The sequence below is a fragment of the Corvus moneduloides genome, chromosome 3, assembly GCF_009650955.1.
Source record: "Corvus moneduloides isolate bCorMon1 chromosome 3, bCorMon1.pri, whole genome shotgun sequence".
NCBI classification, from domain to species: domain Eukaryota; kingdom Metazoa; phylum Chordata; class Aves; order Passeriformes; family Corvidae; genus Corvus; species Corvus moneduloides.
Genome location: NC_045478.1, coordinates 117332559 through 117356594, shown reverse-complemented (window position 1 = coordinate 117356594; position 24036 = coordinate 117332559). Strand labels below are relative to the sequence as shown.

General features: G+C 41.9%; 1 protein-coding gene and 1 long non-coding RNA gene across 5 annotated transcripts in view; one reads left to right on the top strand and one right to left on the bottom strand.

The window, feature by feature from the left end:
• The window catches only part of PLCB1 (phospholipase C beta 1), a 352437-nt gene that overhangs the window by 303886 nt on the left and 24515 nt on the right, over positions 1–24036 (top strand). The window contains exon 32 of one of the 3 annotated variants that reach the window (XM_032103717.1): positions 8266–8289. The exons of the other annotated variants lie outside the window; for them this stretch is intronic. Coding sequence (XP_031959608.1) covers positions 8266–8274 — 9 coding nt within the window. The 3' untranslated portion in view covers positions 8275–8289. Of the gene's footprint in view, positions 1–8265; positions 8290–24036 lie in introns of those variants that run through there. 3 annotated transcript variants of the gene reach the window in all.
• Positions 4880–24036, bottom strand: part of LOC116441612 — an 82526-nt gene continuing 63369 nt past the window's right edge. Inside the window, exons 3-4 of one of the 2 annotated variants that reach the window (XR_004239174.1) lie at positions 14429–14524; positions 4880–5373 (exon numbers count right to left, since the gene is read on the bottom strand). This is a non-coding gene — a long non-coding RNA (uncharacterized LOC116441612). Of the gene's footprint in view, positions 5374–12794; positions 14525–24036 lie in introns of those variants that run through there. The other variant, XR_004239173.1, reaches the window with a different exon arrangement.

The window sequence follows — 24036 nt, the reverse complement described above, 5'->3', positions numbered from 1 at the left end:
TGTGTTAACATTGTGGTCTCTGAGGAGAAAACAACTGAAAGTGATGCTAAAAAATTTAAGAAGCCAGGGACTGCAAACGTTTTGTGTCAGGTTGTTTAGCTTAGACTCCACAATATTTAAACCTGCCCAGAGAGGTCTGTGCTGTGGAAATATTTGTGATTCTGCAAAGGCAAGTGCTTTGCATGCTAAATCTCAGGGAGCAACAGGGCATCACAAGCTGTTGACTCCCCTTCCTCTCTTCATGAGCTAGGCTGGCACTCCAGGAAAACCCATGATAAAACACGGGCTGAATTATGCATGGAGTGTGCACAGATAGTGTGTTTGGAATGCATGACAGCACACAGAGCCACTTCACAGTGCACACACAGCACCATGGACACGCTCATCGCTCTCAGACTGAGCCAGAAACGCCACAGAAGCACAACCAAGTACTCCTGTGCTCATCATTACAGCAACAGCAGCAACATATTTCTTAATTATCAGACCTTCAGTGCACCATGACAAATGGCACGAGATTCAGTTTGACACAGCTAATAGAAAAGTGTTGAAAGAAATATGAATGCTTAGTATGTGAATTCATTAGAGAGATGTTATTTAAAATGCATGAAATGGGGGGAAAAATGTGTTCTTTAATGAACAGAGAAATAAAACCAGTGGTCCTGCAAAGCTTGTAGTGTACGAAGAGCTTTGTGTATGCAAGTCATTTGTCAGGAGAGTGACAATGTTTTTGTGCAGAATCACCCTGCAAAGCAGAGGCACTGATGAAAATAATGCCGGGTGTCTGCACAGGAGGGAGTCGTGCAAGTCGCTTTAACTGTACCGTCCTGACAAGGTGGGTGATGGGTTCATCTTACACTGAGACCCTTTAGGATGATAAATGTACTGTTAGAAAGGGTAACAGAAATAAAAAAAACTAGTGCTAGAGTTTCAAAACTGTACCTGATTTAAAGAGTGTATTAAAAATCAAGTCTAGCCTATTTTGGGGAAGGATTTTTCTTTTTAGAAACAACAAAAATAACAACAAGAAAATGCTGTTGTTTTGAGATGCAGTCTTTTTCCCAGGAGGTTAAAAGTACTGAGCTTGGTAGGGGAAGCAAGCCCTGCACATTCAGAAGGGAGAGAAAGGGGCAGGGAAACATTTCAGCCCCGTTTCCACGTTGTTTCCCGTGCTGCGTGGGTGAGCTTTCAAAGGTCTGGCAGCCCTCTGGAGTCAGTAGCAGCATAGCTGGGAAAGATGTTCCCTGGAAAGATTACTTTTCATTAAATTTCTCCTGTGACTCACTTGCAACAAATCAGCATTTTCTAACAGAGGAGTTCCACAGGGTTGCTGCAGTTGCATAATCCAGGAGCTGTGGGTGATGACAGTCCATAGGTTGGACTGGAGTGACTCAGTAAACTCCCATTATTCAGCCCTTGTTTGGAAGGAGGTGTTGCCAAGAGAATGTGGAGTGTGACTAAGCACCTCAACTGCAGCTCTGTACCTGAAAATGATCTCTTCTGTGGAGTCCCAGAGATGTGTAAGCTTTGTGTGGAGTAAATGGATGTGCCTGGGAAGGGGAGGCCTAATCCAGATGTGCTTAGATCGGGAGCCCCGACTCCAGAAGGGTCAAGGCAAAATTTAAACTTTTTAACATTATCTTTTAACATGGTAACCAAGTCTTGTAACACTGAGTTCGCCAAGTCATGGGGGTGGTGAAAATTCAAGATGTTTGTTCTTTTTACCTTACTCCCTAAAAGAAATGAAAGAAAAAGCCGTTTTGATGTTCACGTGCTAGAAGAATTCTTCTTTTTAAACTTACTGAGTATGGGCCAGGAAATCTCAACCTTGGTTCATTCAATCAACTTTGCAGCTCTCCAGATTGGCTCCTGGTTTATAGAAATGAAGTCATTCACTAAAGAGGGTTATCAGGCATAGTGTTACCCTGCTGATAATGGAAGGAGGTTTCTCAGCCTTTTTTATTTCTCCTTTTATCTATTTCCCCACTTTACTCCACTATTCCTTCTCTCCTACTTGTCCTTCTCCACCTTGCATCAAGCTTCTTTTCACAGTATGTAATTTCTTTCTCCTACTCTTTCTATAGGCTTTATTTACTTACGCTTCATCCTCCCTCTTCCTCTTTGCCATCACTTGCTGCTATTAAATTTCAAGGAGTATCTCCAAGTACCTGTGGGAATGGCATCTCTTTCGGATTAAAAATCTCATTTGAAGGAGCAGCCTGAAGGGGAGAGGTGTTAAAGAGGTGCTATGACGTGGTCTGCATATTTGTGAGCTTCACTGGGGAAATCTTCCATCAGCTAAGAGAGATGATACACAGGTTACAAAGATGTGTGGAAAATATCCCAGGCATAGAACAGCTCTGGTTCCAGAGACAGGGAGCTGCCTAATCCAGATCAGCCCACTTCAGAGTGGCTGGGCCACTTTCCCACTGCACAGGAGGCAATTTAGTCTCATTAGGCAGAGCCCAAGCTGAATATCCTGGGCACAAAAGCATTGGGAAAAGGCTCCCCACTGCTGTGCTTTTGTTTTCAGAGGGCCAAACACACACAAAGGATGTTTAGACAGTAAAGACTGAATTTCATCGAATGCAAAACTTCTTAGTTTATATTTTCAGCATGCCTAAATCTAAATGTCTTTATATCAAAATCCTTCACTGTATGTTTGAGGTTTTTTTTCCTTTTCAGACCTGATCAGCCATTCACACAGTCTTATTCATCATCAAACACAGTCTCCAGTAATACTCTACATTTCCTTTCATTTCTTTCACTCATTTCTTAAAGCAAGGTGACTGCTGACAAGCAATTGCATGCCAGTTTTAGTGCAACAAACATCCTTGATTTATACATCAAGGAAGCCCAGACCTCACTTGGCAACAGAAACAGCCCTCAATTAGGAAGAGATAAAACGAGGAAAGCTGATTTCTGTGGTACCATAACATCATCCACTTTCTTTTTCCCTTGCAAAATGTGCTCTGCAAATGCACATTATAGAACAGACAAAATGTGTGTAGGAATGTGCAGATACCCTAAAGCACATCACAACAGCAAGGTTTTACAGTGCATCCGATAGCCAGTTACACTGAGAATTACATCTTCAAAGGTGCTGAATGGGCCCTCAGGTTTGTGATCCAGGACACTGATTCCTGGTCCCCACAGGGCAGTTCTGACATCTGAAGATTAATAAATGGAGCATTACTTAGGAGCCAAGCTGTTACCTCAGTAACCCCTCCTGGCCAGCGTGAATTTTAGTCATATTAGGAGGAAATGGAATAGATATAATCCATTTGTTTATGTTGATGAATAAATGTGGTTTTATATATGTAATAGTAAATGTTTGGTTATGTGTACATATGTGCACATGCTCACTAGCTAAATTAAGGACACGCAGATGCTATAGTTCTAGAGATTTAGTTTGATATGTACATTTTGGATGCATCTGTTAAACTACAGTTATTCACAGCCTTGCAGGATGGAAAATTCAGTATCATAAAATTATATTAGCAATTTCCAAACTGGCATGATCACCTCTCTGTTAATTATAGTGTGATTCAAACCTTTTTTTTTACTTTCTTTCTTTTTTTTCTCCTGTCCTGTAAAATTGCCTGCTTAATATTCTGGTTCCCTTCTGGAAAGACAACAAATGGGGAACAAATTTTGCCTGCCCGTTGGGAGCCTTCCTTGGCTGTGAATGCAGCAAAATGGCACAAGGAAAGGGACCTCAGGCAATTGATGGGAATCAAAGGTTTGGTCAAGAGAAGGCAACACAGAACACTGAACTTGCTTTTCACAGCTCAGGAAGGAGCTGTGCTGGAGCATGTCTGGGGTAGCAGCTGAGCAGTGATTCATGCACTCATCTCCTTCCTTCCACCCTGTAGAAAACACAGAGTATCTGTGTACCAACCTTCCAGCTCCAGTAACACGAGTTACCATCATCCCTGCTTATCTCTCATGAAACTGCCCTCATGCTCCTTGAATTATATTAGGGCTTTGTTAGGTTAAGCACACTGGAGGTTTTGAGGTGTTCAGATAAAAAGGGGTATATAAATGCAAATTAGACAGTAAATATAGGAGGAAGTTATGGAGGGTTTCACTGAGCATTATTTGCTAGATAAATTCTCTTCTCAGCAAACTGCAGTGGCTCTTCCCTCCAAGGAGAGGCTCTTTGCAGTGCTTAACAGGTACCTGCTTCTCAGAAAGGGTTCAAACAGATTTATCTCCTCACCCCAAAGATTAACACACCGTCAGTAGTGACAGATTGCAAAGCAGAGAGATGGATTGGCAGGAGAGAAGACAAGTGAAGCATCAAAATGTCATCCTGCATTCATTATGTCTGTGGCTTCCCAATTAATGCAGAGAATCTCCTCTCTTAATGGAATCGTTACCTCTAGAGCTGCATAAACCATTCTGCCTAACACTGTTTATTTTTTCCCTCCTGTTCATTGTGAAACAAATGTTCCCTTTCTCCCCATCACATTCCTCTTCCATTTTTCTAATTGGAAATGACATTTTTAATTTGCCTTCATGTTTATTATTCCAGCATTCCTGCTTCCTGGGATTATCTGGATGCCTTTGTCTCCCCACCTGCCCCATCTGGTGTGGGGGATAGGGAAAGCTCCATCACTGAGAGCTTCTTGTACCAAAGTTGAGATTAACAGTGATAGTTTCACAGTTCCTCACTCTTTGTTGTGTTGATACAGTAATGAAACATTTTCTGTTCCTGCCCTGAGTTTTCTGCTGTATTCTGCTGTATTCTGGTGGGCAGCTCTTGCTCGTGCAGACAAGATGTCCTGACTGCTTGCTGCCCCCATTGCGTAATTACTCTGTATCCACCATCCCTTGCTCAGCTGTAGAGTTGTGTAAGTACACTTACAGACTGATCAACACCCTCCAGTGATTTGAACTCCTGTGTTTTCCTTTGATTTTTATCTTTTCCTGAAGGGCACCCTCCCAACATTTTTATGTTCTTTACACATGGAGTACAAAAGCTTCATAACGATCACCTTGGCTGTAATGCTGCTGTGTCAGTGCTCCCCCAGTCACCCCTCCCTCACCCATTTCAATCAGATTCACTCGCTGTTTGGTGTATCATAAAAAAATAATGTGACTTTCTAGCTCAGACAAATTGTTACATTTAGAGCTGATAACATATTGTGAGAAAATACATTTTGTATTGGTTTGTTGGGTTCATTGTCTGCCTCGCTTACAGATGATGTTATTCATTGTGCAGAGGGCACTGAGGAATGTTCTTTCTGTCCTGACTTGCTGATTGTTTTCCACCGAAAGCAGTGTTCTCCAATAACTTTTGTGGTGGCTTTTCAGGTCAAGGCTTCTCTTTCTCCCTCTGAGAGCTGGGCAGTTATTGTCTGGTGCACAGGCCTGTGACAAGATGCAATATTAATAACACAGCAGGGAAAATCAGAAGTGTATTATTCATGTCATGTGAAGAGTCACAGCTTGGCCTATGTTTTATATGAAAAGCTGCCTTCAGAGCAGTAACTGATCCCACTCCATCTTTTGTCTTACCAGATTTACATTTTCCTGAGCAAGTATTTGGATAAGATGATCTCTACTATCCCATACTCTGTGCAACCCACTGTTACTGTGATATGTGAACCACAAATTGCTCTTATTTAATACCTTCATTTCCCTCTCAGGAGTTCCCTCTCAGCAGACACAGGATTCCACTATATTCCTCAGCTGGCCCTCTCAATCCTATCTTGCAGCTCTTGCTCCTCTTCCTGTCACTCACACTTGAGTCCTTCATCCACAAACCATAATTTTCCTGAGTGCCTGTGCAGTCCTGGCTCGTTAGTTACTACAAGGGTGGCTCTTGGGACACCAGCTCTCAGGGGAGCCTTCCCCAGCATCCTGTCAGGCTTCCCATCCCAGCTCAGGAGAAAAGGGAGCAATATCCGGCAGCAGTTCCACATTAAGCATTTCTTACTCGTTCCACTTCATAGCTTTTAGAAATGTTTTAAACACTTAGCAGCTTCTGTTGCAGTTATGGGGGTCCTCAATATGCAATTAGATGCAGAATTTTGGGGCATTCTTTGTCTCTTGAGCCTGTTAATTAGTAAAGAAAATTTCTAACCCATCTTTTAACTGCCTCTTTTAACTGCCTCTTAACCAACTTTTAACCCACAATTGTATCATGTCTCCCCTCATTCTTTTTTGCCCTGTGTGTTGCACTTCCCTCTTTGATTCAGAATACAATGTTGGAATTTACACAAAAATGTTGTCCTTCACCTCCCTGTGACTCCTTAATTCCACTGAAATTGCTTACTTGTTGTTGTTGGGTTTCAGTTTCTCTTATCCATCTGTAAAAACCTAGGACTCAATTCCCTGGAAGTGACATCTGGGGATCATTTCTGTGGAGTTATGTTCAGTTATGGCATTGATCCCTAGCAGTCCATTGCACATTGCAATGTTAATACTTGGGATCAGCTTGTGGCCTGAATAGAAAGTAGTCCTTTTTGGGGGCTCACCACTGAGACAGAACGTGGTAGTTTCCCTCTCTCCTTTACCTGCTCTGCAGCCATTTCTTTTCCAATGCATTTTCCTTAAGGATTTTCTGTCCCTGGCCTGTGCTTCCTCAGGACACTTAGCCAGAGGCACCAGACCGCCCCGGTGCCTCAGTGAAGCTGCTCTGCCTCGTTCACAGAGCTCAGAGCAGCCTGAGCTTTCCCTGGATCTCAGCCCATCAAATGAAGCAGTTTCTCTTCTGAGCTGCCAGAAGTCAGGCTTTCCCAGTTTCCACTTTTTCCTTGTCCTTCCCCAATTTGTACTTTTTCACTGCCAAGCTCTCTTGGCAGCTCGAGGAGAAGTGCTGTTGAAACATCTCTGTTGTTACAGGCCCCATGGAGTGGTTTGGGTTTGCCTCTGTCATAATGCAGCAGCAGAAGAGTTTCAATCATTTTCAGGGTGTTCTTGATCCCTGCAGCTGGTGCTTCCTGTCTTGCAGGGATATCTGAACAGGCCACAGGGATTTCTCAAACAACAGTAACAGGGATGTGCCCACAGGAGAAGCAGTGCGAATGATGAAAAGCTGCTGGAACAAGGAGACTGGATAAACAGCTCATAAATGGCAGCAATTTCTCCTGGTTTTTCTATTTCTACATAGAATATTTGATGGGGAGAGTGTTAATTTTTTTTTTTAAATTAGTATTTGGAGATAAACGTTTTATCTTTTTTACTTTAAATCGCTGATCAAGCGCAGTAATTTTCAAGCTGGTATCTGTCCTTTTAATACACTGAGCTTTCTATTTGTTGGTTTAGGCTACTATGCTTTAAAAACATCCAACATAACAAATCAATCTTTTAGAATAGTTGGGTATTTGGGCTTATTTAGACTGAAAATTTGATTTCTAACACCATAAACTAAAGAATATGGTGCATAATTCACCATGTAGGTCAGGTGGTCAGAAGTGCTTTGTTTTCCTAATGAATCCATCCTAGCATAGAGACCTGTAGAGTTCCTAAATAGAGAAAGGTAAAATTCTAAACTCAAACACCATCTTCGAAGTACTTCACTGAGTTTTGCCTTTTTGGAAATGTTACCTATAATGACATCCAGATTCTCCATGAGGTGTTACTGTAGTGTTCTGGATGTTGAATATTCACCCTTTTTATAATTCGAAGTTCAGCTGGTGTCATAAACAGCAGACAGCTGTGGGATGTAATCATCCCATTCTGCATTTCTGAAAGGTTTTATTTCATTTTAGTTAGTGGCTGAAATCATGCCATCCTCTTTTTCTCTTTTTTTTTTTTTATTTGGTGGCATTCTTGGGGCACTGATAGACATCATCAGTGTCTTTGCTGAAAATGGCTGTTACTTAACGTGTGTTTTTGTGCCAGGGTTTCCTTCAGCTTCCTTTCTTGAAAAAAAAGGCTGTTGCAGCCTCAGAGACCGAGTTTTGGTATAAAGATAACATTTCACTGCTGATGGGGTTTTTTTGGGTCTCAGTCTTGCACTTACATGGAAGGGTAGAGTGTTCTGCAGCTCATTTGTTAAAGTTTAATGCTGCTGCTAACTGGCAGTGCAGGAGTATTGCCATCCAGGGAATACTTCACCCTTTTCACCTTTTCCTGCTTTTGTGTGGATTTGTGCAAATGTGATGAGTGCCACCTGAAGGACTGGTCAAGTGGGATGCTCTAATTGCATTTCCTCAGACTTTGCATTTCCAAGACTTTCATCTTTCCACATTGCTGCGCTGTTTAATTCACTTGAATTAAATGATGAGTCCTAAAGTGAATTTTTATTAATTAAAGGGGCCATGAAATAATGGAACTGAAGAATACTCCAAGGGCAGTAGGTGCAGGACTGGAGGTAAGGCTCATCTGCTCTGAATTTAGATACCTACAAGAAACCTGGGCAAGTCTCAAGTCCTTCAGGGGAGGGAAATGGTGCTGGGGAACACTCAAATAACCCATTTTTTTGTGCCAGCTCTGTGAGAAGACCAACACAGAACTCAACAGAGATTCCAGCAGGACCTATGGCACACATTTTGATTAAAAATTAGACTGAGGGTGAGGGTTTTAAATGGTGTCATCAGAACTGACCTGAACTTCTCTAATGAAAGAGACAGGCATTACATTTCTGAAGCAAAGGATGAATTGAGATTAACTCTTCTGACAGGTGTGAAGCTTTCTTGATGCACGTGAAAACAAATATGGGATACACTCCAAATTGCTGCACCTAATTTTTGTCTGTGAGATGGGTCTCTTTAGGAGAGTAATTCTTGTGGTTTAGATTAGCTGTCAAAGAAGATTCTTAAATGGCTCTTTACAACAAAAAAAGTTATTTATCTTGGTTTTTTTTTCTCTAAATGAATACAGTAACACTAGATTGCAGTAATTGCAAGCTTTTCAATAAACCCCACAAGGCTCTCAGCCTCCCCTTCTAAATGGCCACCTAGCTCAGGTTTAGGCTATTCCATAGTAGCTTCAATTACCCCAGACTGGTGAATCTAAAGTTTAAGTAAGATTTCTGAGTGGCACTGCGTGTCTTCAAATCAGAAGGAGTAATAGTGAGTTCTGCTGCATTCATTGCAGATGCACATAGATCTTTATACACATATTTAATAACAAAAAGCAAGGAAAAAATTGTGAAAGTTCAGACTAAATGTTTTACATTTGTATTTCATTAATTCGGGAATTTTTTTTTAAAAACTAAAAATTTAAAAGAGAAATTTAGACTGTAATCATGATGATAAATTATAAGCCAACCCTCTTTTAAAGAGTGAAATTTGACATTCTAGTAACCACTCATCTGCAGAAACAATAAGTGAATTTTACCTTGTGTACCATCAGCTGAAATTACTTTATTTTATGAGACTTATTATGAGAAGAATGATTCCATTTGCACAAAAGGCTCTTGGGTATATTGAGGTGTTTCCTGACAGACAGACAAAGGTTTATGCTTCAGATGTGTGTTTATTTGTTCACATCTGAGCTTTACTGATGGCCATTTCTATTGCATTCCTTTAGCATGGAACAGCTCTGTTTTTGATCTCTACTAAGATTTTAAATCTAAAATTTGAAGAGTAACTAAGTAGGGGATGGTAGGTTTTATTGTCAGTTATTGTCAAGAAGAAAGGCAGCTTGTATTTCGTCTGTGGTTTTGGTTGTGAAAACAAGTTAAAGCTAGGTATAAATTCAAATTTTGCTTTTTAATGCTGTAAGAACAAGGTTGAGTTTGTGTTGCTCATTGTCTGCTTCACCTATAAACTGGATGATGAAGGTTTTACTCGAGGGAAAAAAAGCAACTAAGAAAAACTTCAACTGCCTTTGCTGCTAATCCATGGAAAATTGGGTGGCATCACTTTACCGGCAAAGCAAAGAGAAGGGCTGGGATGTGGAAGTATAAAATGGCACATGGACTGGAAACTTGCTCCCAGTCCTCAGAGTTTCAGTTTCCAAGCAGAACAGGTCCATCCCTGGCAAGAGCTGTCCTGCAGCCTGCATGGTACATTGGACAGCGCTGGGACCTGCCGTGGGTCCCTCCCCGCGGGTCCCTCCCCGCTGGCCCCGTGGCTGTGCAAAGACCCAAATCAAGGCCATTCTCCTTGGCTTGTGGAGAGAAACATTCCCTGCTTCCCTGAGCAGAGCTGTGCAGGGTGATCCATCACCCCAGCTCACGGCTGATGGGAAATGACAAGGTGTGAGAGGGGAGGGAAGTGTTCTGTGATTACAGGTGAAACCTGCCTGGCGCTGGTGCTTACAGGGACACAGTCACAGCACTGTCAGTTCCCTGGGAATAGCAGAGAGACAAAGCAAGAGGAATCTTAAAGTAGTGCTTATGACTTAAAAGAATCACATGGTACACAGGCCACGTTTTTTGGTCCTATAACCATTACAGAGAGAGGAAAAACTCCTCTTGTTGATCTTCCCACTTGCCTTCATCCTTCACTATCCTATGGTTTTTAAGGATTTTTTGCAGACTCACTAAACGATACTTTTTCCAGGCACATGCTCCCAGACACTGGGTTTGATTGTGTCCTTGTTCTCAGCCATTTCCAAATTGGGAACTGTTTGAAATTCCTGCTACTCAGCTGTGGGACTTTGGGCACTTTTTTTTCCCCCCTTTTGGCTTACTCTTCACTATAACCCTAAAAGCACATCCAAACTTGTGGTCAGGGGAGCAGTTCTGAGCAGAGCTGGCGTCAGGCATGACAGCTCCGGAGCAGTTGTCACTGGAGTCAGGAATCTGGGAAGAGCTGTTTATCTCCAGTGTGATTAACAGGGTGATGCTATGGACTGCATGCCCAAGCAAACGTTTTGGATACTATAAATTTTTTTGCCCCCGTGACTTAATTTAGATATTCCATGTGGCACTTCAAAATAAAGAATTCCCTAGAGTACCATTATGGAAACAGAGTTTCTCTTGGCCTTTGCCCAGTGTTACACCAAGGGATCACTTTTAAGGACATCTATTGTAGCTATTGCCTAGAAAAAGCCGTTCAGCCGTAATAGGTTGGTTGTGTACACTTTCAGCAAAGCTTTAAATATTTATACTTCCTAATTTATGGTGTGTGCTCCTTTCCTTAAATAAAGAGCTATCCTGAATATTATCCATCTAGCTCTTCCAAAAACACAAACTGGAGCACTAACCCAAACAAAACTCTTCAATTGTATTGCTATTCTTAGTTTACCCCAGTTCCATACTATTGAAGAGATTTTTTCCCTTTTGTGATTGTTCAGTGCAGGCGAAGCAGTTGCAAACTCCTGTTTGAAGGATCTAAAGAGCACGCAAGGATGAGTTTTACTAAATTTATCTCTTTTCTTTAGAAGACAGACTTACCCCCCAAAAGACCTTTTTGTTCAAAGTATTGTTAACGTAACGGTAGCAGCTTGTGTTTTCTATGAAAGATAATTAATTCTTAAGTTGAACCAAAGAGAAAATAAACATCCATGGACTTGACAGCAGAAGGATCAGGGGATGTAACTTCTAGTGAAGCATCTCTGTTTACTTTGTTCTCATTTAAGGAGGCTCTCTTCAATTATGTTTGGTTTTTTGTGGCATCTTGCTTATAAACTGCAGGCTGTACCAAGAGCAAACAATTTCCCAGCACAGCGCAGTGTCACAAGCACCTTTGGCCCCTTTCCCACACAACAGCAAATCAAACAGACACTTTGCCCCCTCCCCAGACTTCAAAGTCAAAAAACAACCAGACCCAGCAGAGGAGGGGGATGCTCTCTGCTAAGCAGCCCAGGAGAGCCTCTTTGATTCACTCAGCGGGTGCTGTCAGGGCTGGGATATGTTTGTGATGCCACCGCTCAGCCCTAATGGACACAAGGCACTGGGCATTTTAATCCAGTAAAGTGTTATGTATCCCGTATTATGGTGTCCAACAACTAGAAAAGTAATACTGTGTGCTTGCAATAGGGCTGTTCCTGCAGCAAGGTCAGGTCATCTCTGGTTCTCATCAGAGTCTCTGTCTCTGCAAAGCTGTGGGAGCTTCGCTGTGGGCTGAGGGCAAGAAGGGACCTTAAATTTGTAATGGGGTTACTGCCCCAAACCAGGCTCCAGATGTGCATTTGGTGCCTGTAAGTGACGACATTCGGTACAAAAAGTTTTACGGGGAACAGGAGCTGTGGAATCAGGTCCACCAGATGGACATAGTGATGGAGTTTATACCTGTACCAGGAGGATCAGCTTTTCCCAGAGTCTGAGGCTGATCTACTGCTCAGGACAAAGACACTTGTGTCTGGTATGATACAGTACTCCTAATATTATATTAAACTTCACACAAATACTTAGTAAGTGTGTTTAGAACAAGCTATTGTTCTGTGGATAGTAAAAGCTCCAATTTATGCATGAAGATTTGGCTTAAAATCTATGTTTGAGCTTCCTTTGATTTAAAAGGAAGAAGAGATTTCTCTGATTTTTCTTTTTAAAAAGTGGTGCTTGGTATTTTTTCCAGAACTGTTGTGCTTTCCTCAATAATGACATAAGCACTTTTTTTTTGCTACTTCCTTTGGATTATTTTGTCTCTCCAAACTTAATTTATGGCAAAGGAACAGAACTTTAAAATATATCACTTTCCCATGTAGATCTTTTCTGTAAAGCATAAAAGAGAAAGTAACAGAAACTCATGAGCTTTTTTCTGTTTGTTTGTTTTGATTGTAAAATATTTCTGTTTTCTGTTCCATCCACAACTGGAATATCCTTTCTAGTCATCTTCCCAGTCCTGGGAACTTCTTGGTGAAGATAGCACCATGGCTGGCACAGAGATAATGCAATGATATATCCTGAGTGTAGCCCTGCAAGTCTTTATTCAGTAATAAAATATTTGGGGTTTTTTTTTTTTTTTTTAGTCAGTGTCCTGCCAGTTATTTTCACTTACTCTGCTACCTATAATCACCTCATTAGCAGTGCCTACACTATGATACAACTGCTTCTCCCTGTGTTTGGCTTTCCCTTCTCATTTCCCCCCAAATAAATAGTATTAATATGTGATGGGACCATTTCCAACCAGGATCTGTCACCTCCTCCTCAGTGTAAAATATGTCAGACTTGTTTCTCTGCAGGCTTTTTGGGTTCTGTTTTCTCATGGCTGGAAGGATTTGTGTTTTAACAAGCATTCTGTTTTCATTTAGGAGAGTTACTGAGTTGTGTGTGCCCCGATTCACACACCACTGAACTCTCTGAGGGTCTGGTGGTGAACTTTCACAAGAGGAGCTGCTGAGCACTTGAGACTTTAGCAGTTCCACTTCATTTATTGGTGCCAAGCCCTTGAAAAATCTGTCAAAAGCTGAGGAGATTCAAAATGGGATTGGAGACCACTTCAGAAATTAAATGGTTTTGGCATTGAAGTTTTTGTTGATTGATACTTTGACAGGAACTCAAACTTTGCTAAAACTCAAACTGCAGGACTTAGGCCAGGGTTCAAGTACCAGAGATCAGGACGAGGAAGGTGTGCTAGAAGGTGGGACTTGTTTTATCTGTGTCTGCTCTAGAACTCTTTTTCCTTTGGACAGCATCTGGTGCCAGCCAAGAGCAGAGGCAGGGTGCAGGTCTCAGTCAGCCGTGGGTCTGAGCCAGCCTGGCAGTCGTGGCACTCCGAAAGCCCTTAGCAATTTGGGGAATCTGGCCTACAATGACCAGATGTCACTTCCATTATTCTCACATGCCTTCACACTAGAGTTAATTATTGCAGAAGTTCTGTAGTCCTGCTGATCCTGTAAATATATATGTGACTTTGAGCACGGACAGAGAGTTTCCCCGTGACTTTCCACGGATTTGATTAGGAACCCTGCGTGAATTTTGTCTGTATCGTGTCTTTATTCTCCTTCTCTAGAGCAGACACGTTACTGCCGTCACTATTTCTTTATGTGGTGCCAGCGTGAGAGTGTCTGGCTCTTCATTAGCTGTCCATATGTAAACCAACAACTTGTAATTACTTTTGAGAGTGCCTTTAGGAAATGAGGAAGTGACACACATTCACAGGCCCTGTTTCAGAAGGAAGTCGGAGGCATCACGCGACTGCCCTGCTGGAGCAGATGTATCTGGGATGCAAAATGTACATGCCACATGTGGGCCAGCTATGAAACAAAATTAAAATTTTAATCAAAGTCTCCGTGCATTTCCCAAGTATTAGGCAGCAGATTGTTGGGAGTGTAAGTAGGTCACACGTTGTGTTGAGCGATTGTGCTTTGTCCTTTGCCATCTGGCAACATGAATCAACGTCAGCTGGATGCAAATAGAACTCTGCAAAGGTGACCTTGGCAACAGGAGCGGCCTGCTGAGCCGGGACTGCAGGAGGCTCACCTGCAATCACAGCAATCCTGGCAGGGGGAACCCAAAAGGAAGGGGGGGTTGGTTCTAGGAGCTCTGATGGGCACTGCTGCCAGTTTGGGAGTCAGCTGTTTGTCAGTGGAGCCCATGGAGTTCCAAGTCATGGATTGCTTTAATCTCTCCGTGGATACTCACATTTCAGTGAATGGCCAACAATCCACTGGAGTTCAGAGCAGGTGTAAATGAGATGGAAGATGCCAAAAAAACCCTGGTCATTATGGTCAATTATTCCTAGAAAGAGAGATTCCAGATATTTATTACCTTAGGATATGTTTTTGAGGAAACCTAGCTTTTGAAGCACTCTGCTTTTAGAAGTCTCTGAAGCTTAACCCAGCAAACAGAAGATATTTGTAGCTCGGTTGAAATGACACTGTCAAGACAAATTCAGCTGTGAGCTTTAAATGTGTGCGTCTGAAAAAAAACCCAGTAGACCATTCCAAAAAGGAAAACGTTGTATGATAAAACTTCCTTGTGGTGCTTCCAACTCAAACCAGTACCACCTTTTTGTGTATTGAAGGCTTTGTTTGGTTAACTTGCATTTGGTGCCTTACTTTAGATGTTGGTGTTTGAAATCTTTGGCTTAAGCATCTTTCAGAGCAAATTATCTGCATGACAGAATTAGAATCCAGTTCTGATGGTTCCCAGTCCTGTTTTGAAACCACCAATCCCAGAAAGGAGGTTTGTGGTCTACTCTAAGTTTTCCTAGTTGACTGCATTAACAATGAAGTCAGAGTTTCCCCTGTATGGAAAACAAGAAAGGGGAAAGGCAGATTTATGGATTCCCAGGTTCCGTGCTATCTGCAAAATGGATTTAACACATGCCAAACCTACAGCAGAGAGGTTCCCTCATACCTTGTCCTGGACAGAAGCAGCACTTTTTCTCTGACATGAGGAAATGCTGTGGAGCATGGAAGCCATCAGGTTTCCTCAGCTGCCTTCCCAAGCTGTGACTCATGCGGTTAAAAACACCACTACAAAATCAGAATACAATGCTGCTGTCTGCACACAAACACACTAATTTAAAATGTGTGGGGACTAATTGTCTTCAAAATCCAGAGGCATTTGGTTTCTCCAGTTACAGCCAGGCCCTATTGGAGTTTATAGCTTCTTTTGTTACCACTGTTATTGTTATTATTATTATCATTATTATTTCTGAAAGCATTTTATAGGAACATAGAAACTACTCGTCTTGCACAGCAAATATATCAAAGCACATTTATCTGTTTCTCCAGTACTAAAGCAGGGAAAAGGGCTGCTTAAAAGTGTGCTTGAAGCTGTTGTAAGACAGTCAGGATGTGAGCAGGAAGTAGCCAGGTGTTTATACCTGCTAAATATATGGGAAATATATTCCCATGTATTTTCAATATATGAGAAAAAATGGTATTTTAGTACTGAAACTGCTAAGAAGTACATTCATCTAAATTACTGTGTCTCAGAGAAAGCTTGCAATAACTCACTGCATATGTCCACAAAATACGGGGCAAGTCGAACATCTAATTTTGCTTTAAGCTTATTTTATTTTTTATTTTACATAAGTATTATAAATTGATCTGCGACTCCAGGCTGCCTTGGGTATATCTAGATTTGTGATCAGTGCACAGTGTAAGTTATTTTTAGATGTGAAATGCTCTTGCATCCACAAAGAGCGTGGTTATTCACTGCCATAAATGCGCTGGGGAAATAAGTAATTTCAGGGCTTTAAAGTGGTTTGCAACCATCTTCTTTGACTGTATTGGATTTAAATATTTTCCCAGTTCTCGTGAACTATTCAGTGGGGTGAGTCTGTTTCTAATTGATCACCAAGTCAGACATGACAATGTCGTCTCTAGGTTCCAATTCCTGTGTCTGGTTTAACTTCAAAGACAGAGTTTAAAAGCCTTACACAAACTTCCTTAAGGGGATTCAAGACAAAATCGTGGTGCCTCCTGAAACTGTGAAATCTTTCTAAAGTTCTCAGTCTGAATGGCAGAGGTTTGAATCGTGCAGCAGCAGGCATTTCCTGGGATATTACTGAATTCTTGCACAAATTCATGAAGTTGGATCATGGCGGAGACTCTTGTTACAGTTTCATATTCAGAGCAGAGCTCCAAACTCATTAAAGCCCATGGTCTGAAGTGCAAGCTTCCATGGGAGTGTTTGCTCGCAGCACTGTCTAACAGGCACCAAAGGGAGCAGCAATTCCCTAAGAATGTTACAGACTTTGGAGCAAATGTCATTGTTTCCAAAGCAGGCAGGAAAGGAGCAGACGTTCGGAATGCCAGACAACATCTGTAACACCTGGAGAATGGAAGATGGGCAACATTTCTGATCAGGCTTGTGTAGGCGTATTCTCAGTCATTTCCCAGAACCTATTCATTTTGGGGGGTTTAGATAATGCTATTTACAAACCAATTGAGTCTAACTTTTACTTTTAATTAAGAAAGTTAATTGGAAAATGTCCTTAGAAATTAGGTTTCTCCCTTGACATGCTGTAAATAAATAAGTTATGTTGCCAAACAAGATGAAGATAAACAAAGGGCTGTTTCAAGCCTGCAGAAAACAGGAGCAGCTTAGTTCTCTGAACAACAAAACTACATTTCATCATCTAAATATCAACACATTAATATTTATATTTATCATTATTAATTTGATTGCATTCTTTTAATAAGAAATGCAGATAGAATAAGTGTTCCTGCAAATATTTGCTTGCATTCATATCACTTCCCATTATTTCTGCATGTTGTCAGTGGTTTGTGCTGCTCAGCAGCTCAGAACTGACCCCAGTTGGGGCAGCTCCCCAGAGCCTGGGGAAAGTTGTCATTAAACAGCTTCAGACTTCCAGCCCTTCTCCAGCAGGGCTCAGGTTTGCCCCAGGGGGAGGGAACTGCCCCCTGTCACTTCATAATTCCCTTTTTGACAGTATCAGCACTGCTGGTTTTATCAGCTTGCCAGGCAGGTTGAACTACTGGAATACATGAGACTGAAGGGAACCAAAATGTTGCTTTTTGGTCAGAAGTGACCAGCAATCTGCGGGTTCTGGTTCTTTGATCCTCAGAGAATGTGTCTCAAGCTTTCTGCCCTTCCTTCCCCTGCAGTGAGATAAGTAACCCCAGCTTTCTTCCTATTTGTGGTCCTGCCTGTTAATGTAAATTCCACTTGGCAGCAGATTACATGCATGCACTTAATTAATTTAAGCTACAGCAGCTAACAAGCAGATGCAGAATTTGGTCAGCCATGCCTGCAAGAATGGTATCATCTTGAGGAGAGAAAACGAGGATTGCTAAGGATGCTGTCTGCTTTTGAAGTGAAGTCTGCCATCTGTAAAAAGCTGGGCCCTGAGTCAGTTGGAAATACAAGAGCATTTCAGCCTCCTTGTATTTTTCCAGGTATTAGTAGGACTCCATCTCTTCAAGGAATGATAATGTTCATGAATTTGCAGTTCCTGCTCAGTGCAGGAACAAAGACCCTAAAACCCTCGGCTGGTTCTGCAGGGGCCTCTCACAAACAGTCCCTGCCCAGTTGCTTCTTAAGCACAGGTTTCAACCAAAAGAATTATGTAAACATTTGAGCAGAAATTAGACACTTGTACAGTGAAAGACAACTTGAAGTACTTCTCACTTATTAAACGTAGTGAATAGATACTCAGCACAATTATTTCATTAATTATACACCTATTCTATTTTTTGCAATGTTATTACTATCACCAAGTACTGTTTAAAAAAATAATGGAACTAAGAAATGAATAAGAGACAGACTGGGAAAGCTGTTTGAGTAAGTATTCTTGGGGTGTCAAAGAAAATGCTAGTAACAGAGTTGGACGCTCATAACTGCTTTTGAATGTTACTTCCAGTTCCAGAATGATCTTTGGCATCTTTCAAAAAATGGGAAAACAAAGGATAACATTAACAAAAGTTCATGTTATTTTTCATAGTAGTTAATGGTTGGAGTTTAAAACTGTGCACATGTGCAGTGCTCAGGCAGCTAACTTATCTGGGGGCATGAAGTAAAACTTTAAAGGAGGTGGATCTGTGTCTCACTGAGGTTTTGCTGGATTTGGTGTCAATAATGAAGCATTTGTTGGCACCTGGTTTGCCAAAGTTCTGGAGAGATGCCTGTCCTGAGGTCTGTGGGGCTTCTTCCTAGGCTTTTACCTTTCTTTGTCCCTTTTGACATATCCTAAACTCAGACTTCTGGGTGGAAATGCAATCCAGACTGCTGTGAGTGATTAAATCACCCAAGATGAGCCTGAGCAGATTTTAGGCTCTTGGAGTGGGAATGAGGCAAAGATTTTTGGAGGAAAAACAAAGAAAGGTCGATTTATTAATACGCATTTTCTTGCTGTAAGTGCATCTTCTGTCAGTTTATGTGGATTAGGGAGACAGGGATGGCACAGCCCTTCTCCGTGCCCTCTGGAAGTTTGGTGTCACGATGGAGCCCAGCAGGTGCTGCTTTCCTGGGAACTGTGCAGTTCAGGCAGTCTCAGATCTCAGGGACGTGAATGCTCTGGAGCAATGTACTGAAAGCATGGGGTGGAATCGTCCTTAATTCAGGACCACTCCAATATTCCCATTTTTCATAGCTGTTCCCAAGCTTGTGTGCTTTCCTGGCTGAACTGTGTTCCAGAAAAGAAAGAATTGGCCTCTGTCTGCCCAGCACAATCAGTTGAAAACAGTTTTGTATGGGCCTGACAAGAGAAGTGTGGGTGGATAAGGTTAAGCCCAGATGCCACCTGCAGATATCCCCTTGGCACACAGCTGGAGTATTATTCTCTTCAAGGCCGGAAAGGGCTGGAATTGAGGCAGAAAGGCTGGGTGGTCCCCAAATTTAATGTGCCAAGGGAGAGTTCAGTCTGTGTGCTCTTGGTACCTCAGGGTGCAGATAAAAGCACAGCTGAGCCATTCTGCACTTCATAACGTTGAGAAGACAAATCTCAGCCATTGTTTCCTGGTTTCCCTCCTCACCTGACCTCCCTCTGGCTGATTTGTCATTCCTGAGAGCAGTTGTTCTTATAAACCTCGGAATAAGGTGGTAAATCTAGATCTAGTGCCCCAGCTGAGTCAATAGCACACTGGGCTGGAGCTAATTTTTCAGGCTTATATGCTGTTTGGAACAGGAAATCCGTGATTTTAATTAGCAATAAATAGGAAATAGTCTGCTGCGAATTGATCTTAAACAGGTACTGCTGTACTAAATTAGTTCAAAATAAGCAGGATTTTCCATTCAGCAAATTGATATTAAGACATCTCGGGTTTATTAGCAGCAGCTACATTATCTGTCTGAGGCTAACTTTGGTTTCAGAAAGGAATGAAGCTGGAAATCTGTTCTTAGACACAAACAAATGAGCTTGTCATAGAGTACAGAGCATCAGGACAGAAGGGATTTCCCCCATGTAGTCATTTGAAGAACTAATTGTCATATGTATTCTGTCTTACCAAGTAAATGAAACTAATAACAATTTGTCAAAAAAAATCCCAACATTTTTTGCTTGTGTAATTCACAGTCATTTAATGTTTAATGAAATTTTGGGAGATGGCGTTTTCTTGATGTGCTTGCGCAGAAGATCCTTTCATCTGACACTTCATTAGGGAAAGGATTTGGATTTTGAATGTTCTTAGGAAATATATCTCCTTTTACTGTAAACTGTGCAATCTGCTATATTTAATACAGAGAAAGCCCTAAAATTGCCTAAGCTATCAGGCTTGTCTGTAAGACAAGACCATGCTATTGCTTTCAGAGTCTAATTAAAATTTGAACCAGTAACTTGTATTTCATGCAGTTTTGCAGATAGGACAGTTGAGAGGTGAAATGGGTTGGGGAAAGTTGCAAAGGAAATCAGTTTGTGGGTAAGACAACTAAACTATTTCATTTGTACGAGGTGCTGAATCAGTGAGATGTCCGTTCTCAGCCTGATGCTTATCTCAGTTGCTGTGGCATTTGTTCATAATCTTTTCAGAGATGTTACTGGAATCACTTTGAATAGGTACTGATGTAATATAGAATGATATTTTGGGATAGGATGAGAATTTTCTTTAATTTGCAGTCCTCCAGTTTTGAGTATCATTTCCAGAAAGGCAATTTCTGAGACAAGGAGCTACTGGAGAGGGTCCAGTAGAGGCGACAAAGATGATGAGGGGTCTGTTTTGAGGAGAGACTGGGCCTGTTTAGTCTGGAGAAAAGAGAACTGAAAGAGCATCATATGAATCCACATAAATATCTCAAGGAGGAGCCAAGGGAGGTGCCAGACACTTTTCAGTGGTGCCCAGTGACAGGAAGTCATGGCCTTAGAGGAGTGATGGCCTTAGACTGAAACACAAGAAGCTTCACCTCAGTGTGAGGAAGAACTTCTTTACATTGAGGGTGGCAGAGCGCTGGAACAGCTGCCCAGGGAGGCTGTGGAGCCTCCCTCTCTGGAGACACCCCAAACCCACCTGGATGCGTTCCTGCGTCACCTGCTCCAGGTGCCCCTGCCTTGGAAGGGGTGTGGGACTGGATGATCTCCAGAGGTCTCTTCTAACTCGAGCTGTTCTGTGATTCTGTCTCACCATCAAGATCAGAGGACCAGGTCCTTTACATTCTCTCAAGATAATTTAATTTTGCAATCCGTGTTACCACTTTACACTTTAAAGCACTGAAATGCAGTGGAACATTTGCTGAATTGGGGCAATAAATACGTTTCACTGGAAAACTTTCAGGCTTTCCTCCCTGTGACCTGTTTACTCTGAGGACACAGGGAAGGGGGAGCATGGCAGGACACTGCTGCAGGCTGTGTTCTTGCAGAAATAACTGGGATAGCTCATGCTTAGCTCAGCCATCAGACAAGCAGCTCCAGCTTTGGGTACTGGGTACCTTATTTTAAACTGATGCAGTGTATGGACAGAAGGCTGGGTTTAAGGTGGAGCTGAGTTGATCTCTCCTTATTTTATGGTTCACCTCAGAGTCCAGAGGTCCTCCCTGGTCCCTGCTATGTTTTTGTACACATACATATATAAATGTCTTTGTAACACTCAAATGCTGAGTGAGAATTTGGCATTGCTTACCATGAAATATTGAGAACCTTCTCCTGTATCAAAGGAATATTGGAATGTGTGCTCTAGACATTCCGAGGCTTTACGAGGGGAGAAGTGTCCTCAGTAATGCAGATTCCTGCAGGAAGTCTGGGACAACTGAGTGCTGTCCTGTGATGAAGCAGGTTTGGCACTCGAGCTTTACAGTAACAGGGCCATTATAGGACAACTAAAAGGTTTCATTGTCATATAAGGGAGCAGTCAGTAGTTCCTAAAGCTCTTGGTGGCTGTGTCCCCATGGCCAGGGAAAGAACTTTGCTTATTTTAGTGCTTACTGAATTATAACAAAAAATGTTTCTGCCTAGTGAAAATACAAAATGCTTCTGTGTTGTCTTTCTTTCTTTAGCCTGCTCTCAGTGGTAACCTAAGTCCCTTTGATTCCTTCATTCCCTTTAGCTGACCAGATCGGAAGGCCTGCTTTCAAAACTGCCCTAAAATAATCCCTTGCCAACCTGAGGTACTGGATTAGCTGTAGAAATATTGGCTCCCCTTGCGTTCTTTCAATTTTTAAAGTAATTTTTACTCCTCTGATGAGTAGCTGATTGACAGGGGTTGCTGAGCTACATCTCAGACAAAGGCAATGTGCCGAATGCAATGGGGAGCAAACTTTTAATATGCTCTGACTGGTATCAATAGCAAAATTCAGACTGACTTCAGTGGAGTAAACCTGTGTCCCGAATGAGTAAACCTTTGAGACTTTCAATTCATGTCCTCCAATGAGACTTCCACAAAAATCTGGTGGCCTCATAACCACAGGGCATTAACTCTTCCTGCTGGACCAGAGGAACACGAACTCTGGGTAAGAGTCCCAGACTGGACTTCTTGTGTCTAACATTCATTGTATTAATGGAAATACATTTCTGAGAAATAAACTCCATTCTCTTGATCTCTGTCTAGCTTACAAGTTAGTAAATGCTACACTACATATGGTAAAGGTGATAAATAAAATTTCTTGTACAGACATAATTTCAGTGATGCTCTGCTTGGACCTTGTATTGAGGTTTGGGAGTTCTGTTTTGAGCTGAAAGATGCATATTCTGGCTTAATCTTCTGGCATTTATGAAGCTGCTGTATAATAGTTGATTTTTTTTAAAAGGTTGTATCTAAAGTAATCCATAGGAAGCAGGAATGGGAATGTTCTTTGCCCAGGATGAAGACTGTTCTTGCTGCAGTTGGACTGTGTGTGTGTAACTTAAGGGTGGAATTGCACAGGGATGGGTTCCACACATCTGTGGAACCAGTGTTGCTGTTAAACCAGTGATTTTCACTGACATGCAGTAGAATTAATCTGAATAATTTTTTTTACTGGTTCACTGACTAAGATCAAAGCCAGGACCAAGCTCTTCCTCCTGCATTTTTTCCTGTGCCTACAACACAGTCAGTCTTGGATCGACTGATCAGCAAACCTAGATCTGTGTTGTCTCTGTGATAGGGATGTGAAGGATCTTTTCTGGTCCAGGGAAGATGAGACTATAACTGGATTTCACAGCTTGCAAAATATGAATACAAGTTGCTGCCTTAAATGTTTTGCACTGTTTCTGTGTTGCCATGAGGTAGATTTTGTCCTAAGTCTCTGTTAGTGCCACCCTGCTGTAGATGATACCCATGGGAAAGCACATCCCCTGCCTCTGGCTTTTCTGTTCTCTTGGTCTGGCAATTCATCTTCTGTTAGTAGATACCTAGAGAAAAAGAGCCTAAAGCACATCTGGCACGTTCTATTGAAGATGAACTCCACAACATACAACACAGCTGGAAACAAAGTTTGAAAAGGAGTCATGGCTTAGGAATTTAGGCCAGGGCTGCTTCCATAAAGAGCAAGAAAGTTTTGCTTGGTCCATTGGAGAGAATGTGCTGTTTTCCAGAGGGCCTGGGCTTTCCCCCAGTTTAGTGGCCAGTGAGCACTGCTTGCTTCTCCTTCAGCTGGCCAGAGTGTCAAAGAGTTGCCCTCAGAGAAGAGGAATCCTTTAGTTAGCTGGACCCTTGGTGAGAGCAATACAGTACAAAAAAAGGAGAAGGCACTAGGCAGGAATGCTTCATTTCTAAAAATCATAACTCACTTTGATTGCACCATTGCTTAAAACTTTTCCATTTCCCCTCAAACTATTCTTACAAATCTTTCCTGCTCTCTCTAGCGTGGTGGCTTTGTGCTGCTGTGGTCTCAGAAAACCCTGTGTGTGTCTGCCAAAGGCAGAGCCAGCAGCAGCACCACGTGCGAGTTGCTGAACAGCTGAGAGGTGTGTGAATTATTGAAGGAACTGAACGATGTGCTGTGAGGCAGCTCCTGTGGATAAGCACTATTGCCTTTTTCTTGTCCCTGATACACATTTCTTCATTGTGGTTTTAAAGGTTCAGAATGGGTAATTGTGAAGAGCAGTCATGTTAACAAGAGTTGATTAGAGGTGTTAGAGCAGCATGAGTTATTGTGGTGATTGACAAGATTCTATGCCCCATTTCTACGTGCCAGCAAGAAGAGAAATGCTGACTAATTATGCTGTAGTTCTTTATAGGAATGGCACAATAACTGAGAACACAACACAGCTTTTTATGACAGCTTAGAAACCAGAAATACGAAGTGCAGCTTTTTTTGGTGGCCCTTTGCACAAGTGAGGACACGTCCAGGACTATCAGATAAATCAGACTATATTCAACTTCAATATTTTAAAAGCTTAAACTTTTACTGGATTGATTTCTGGACTTTCT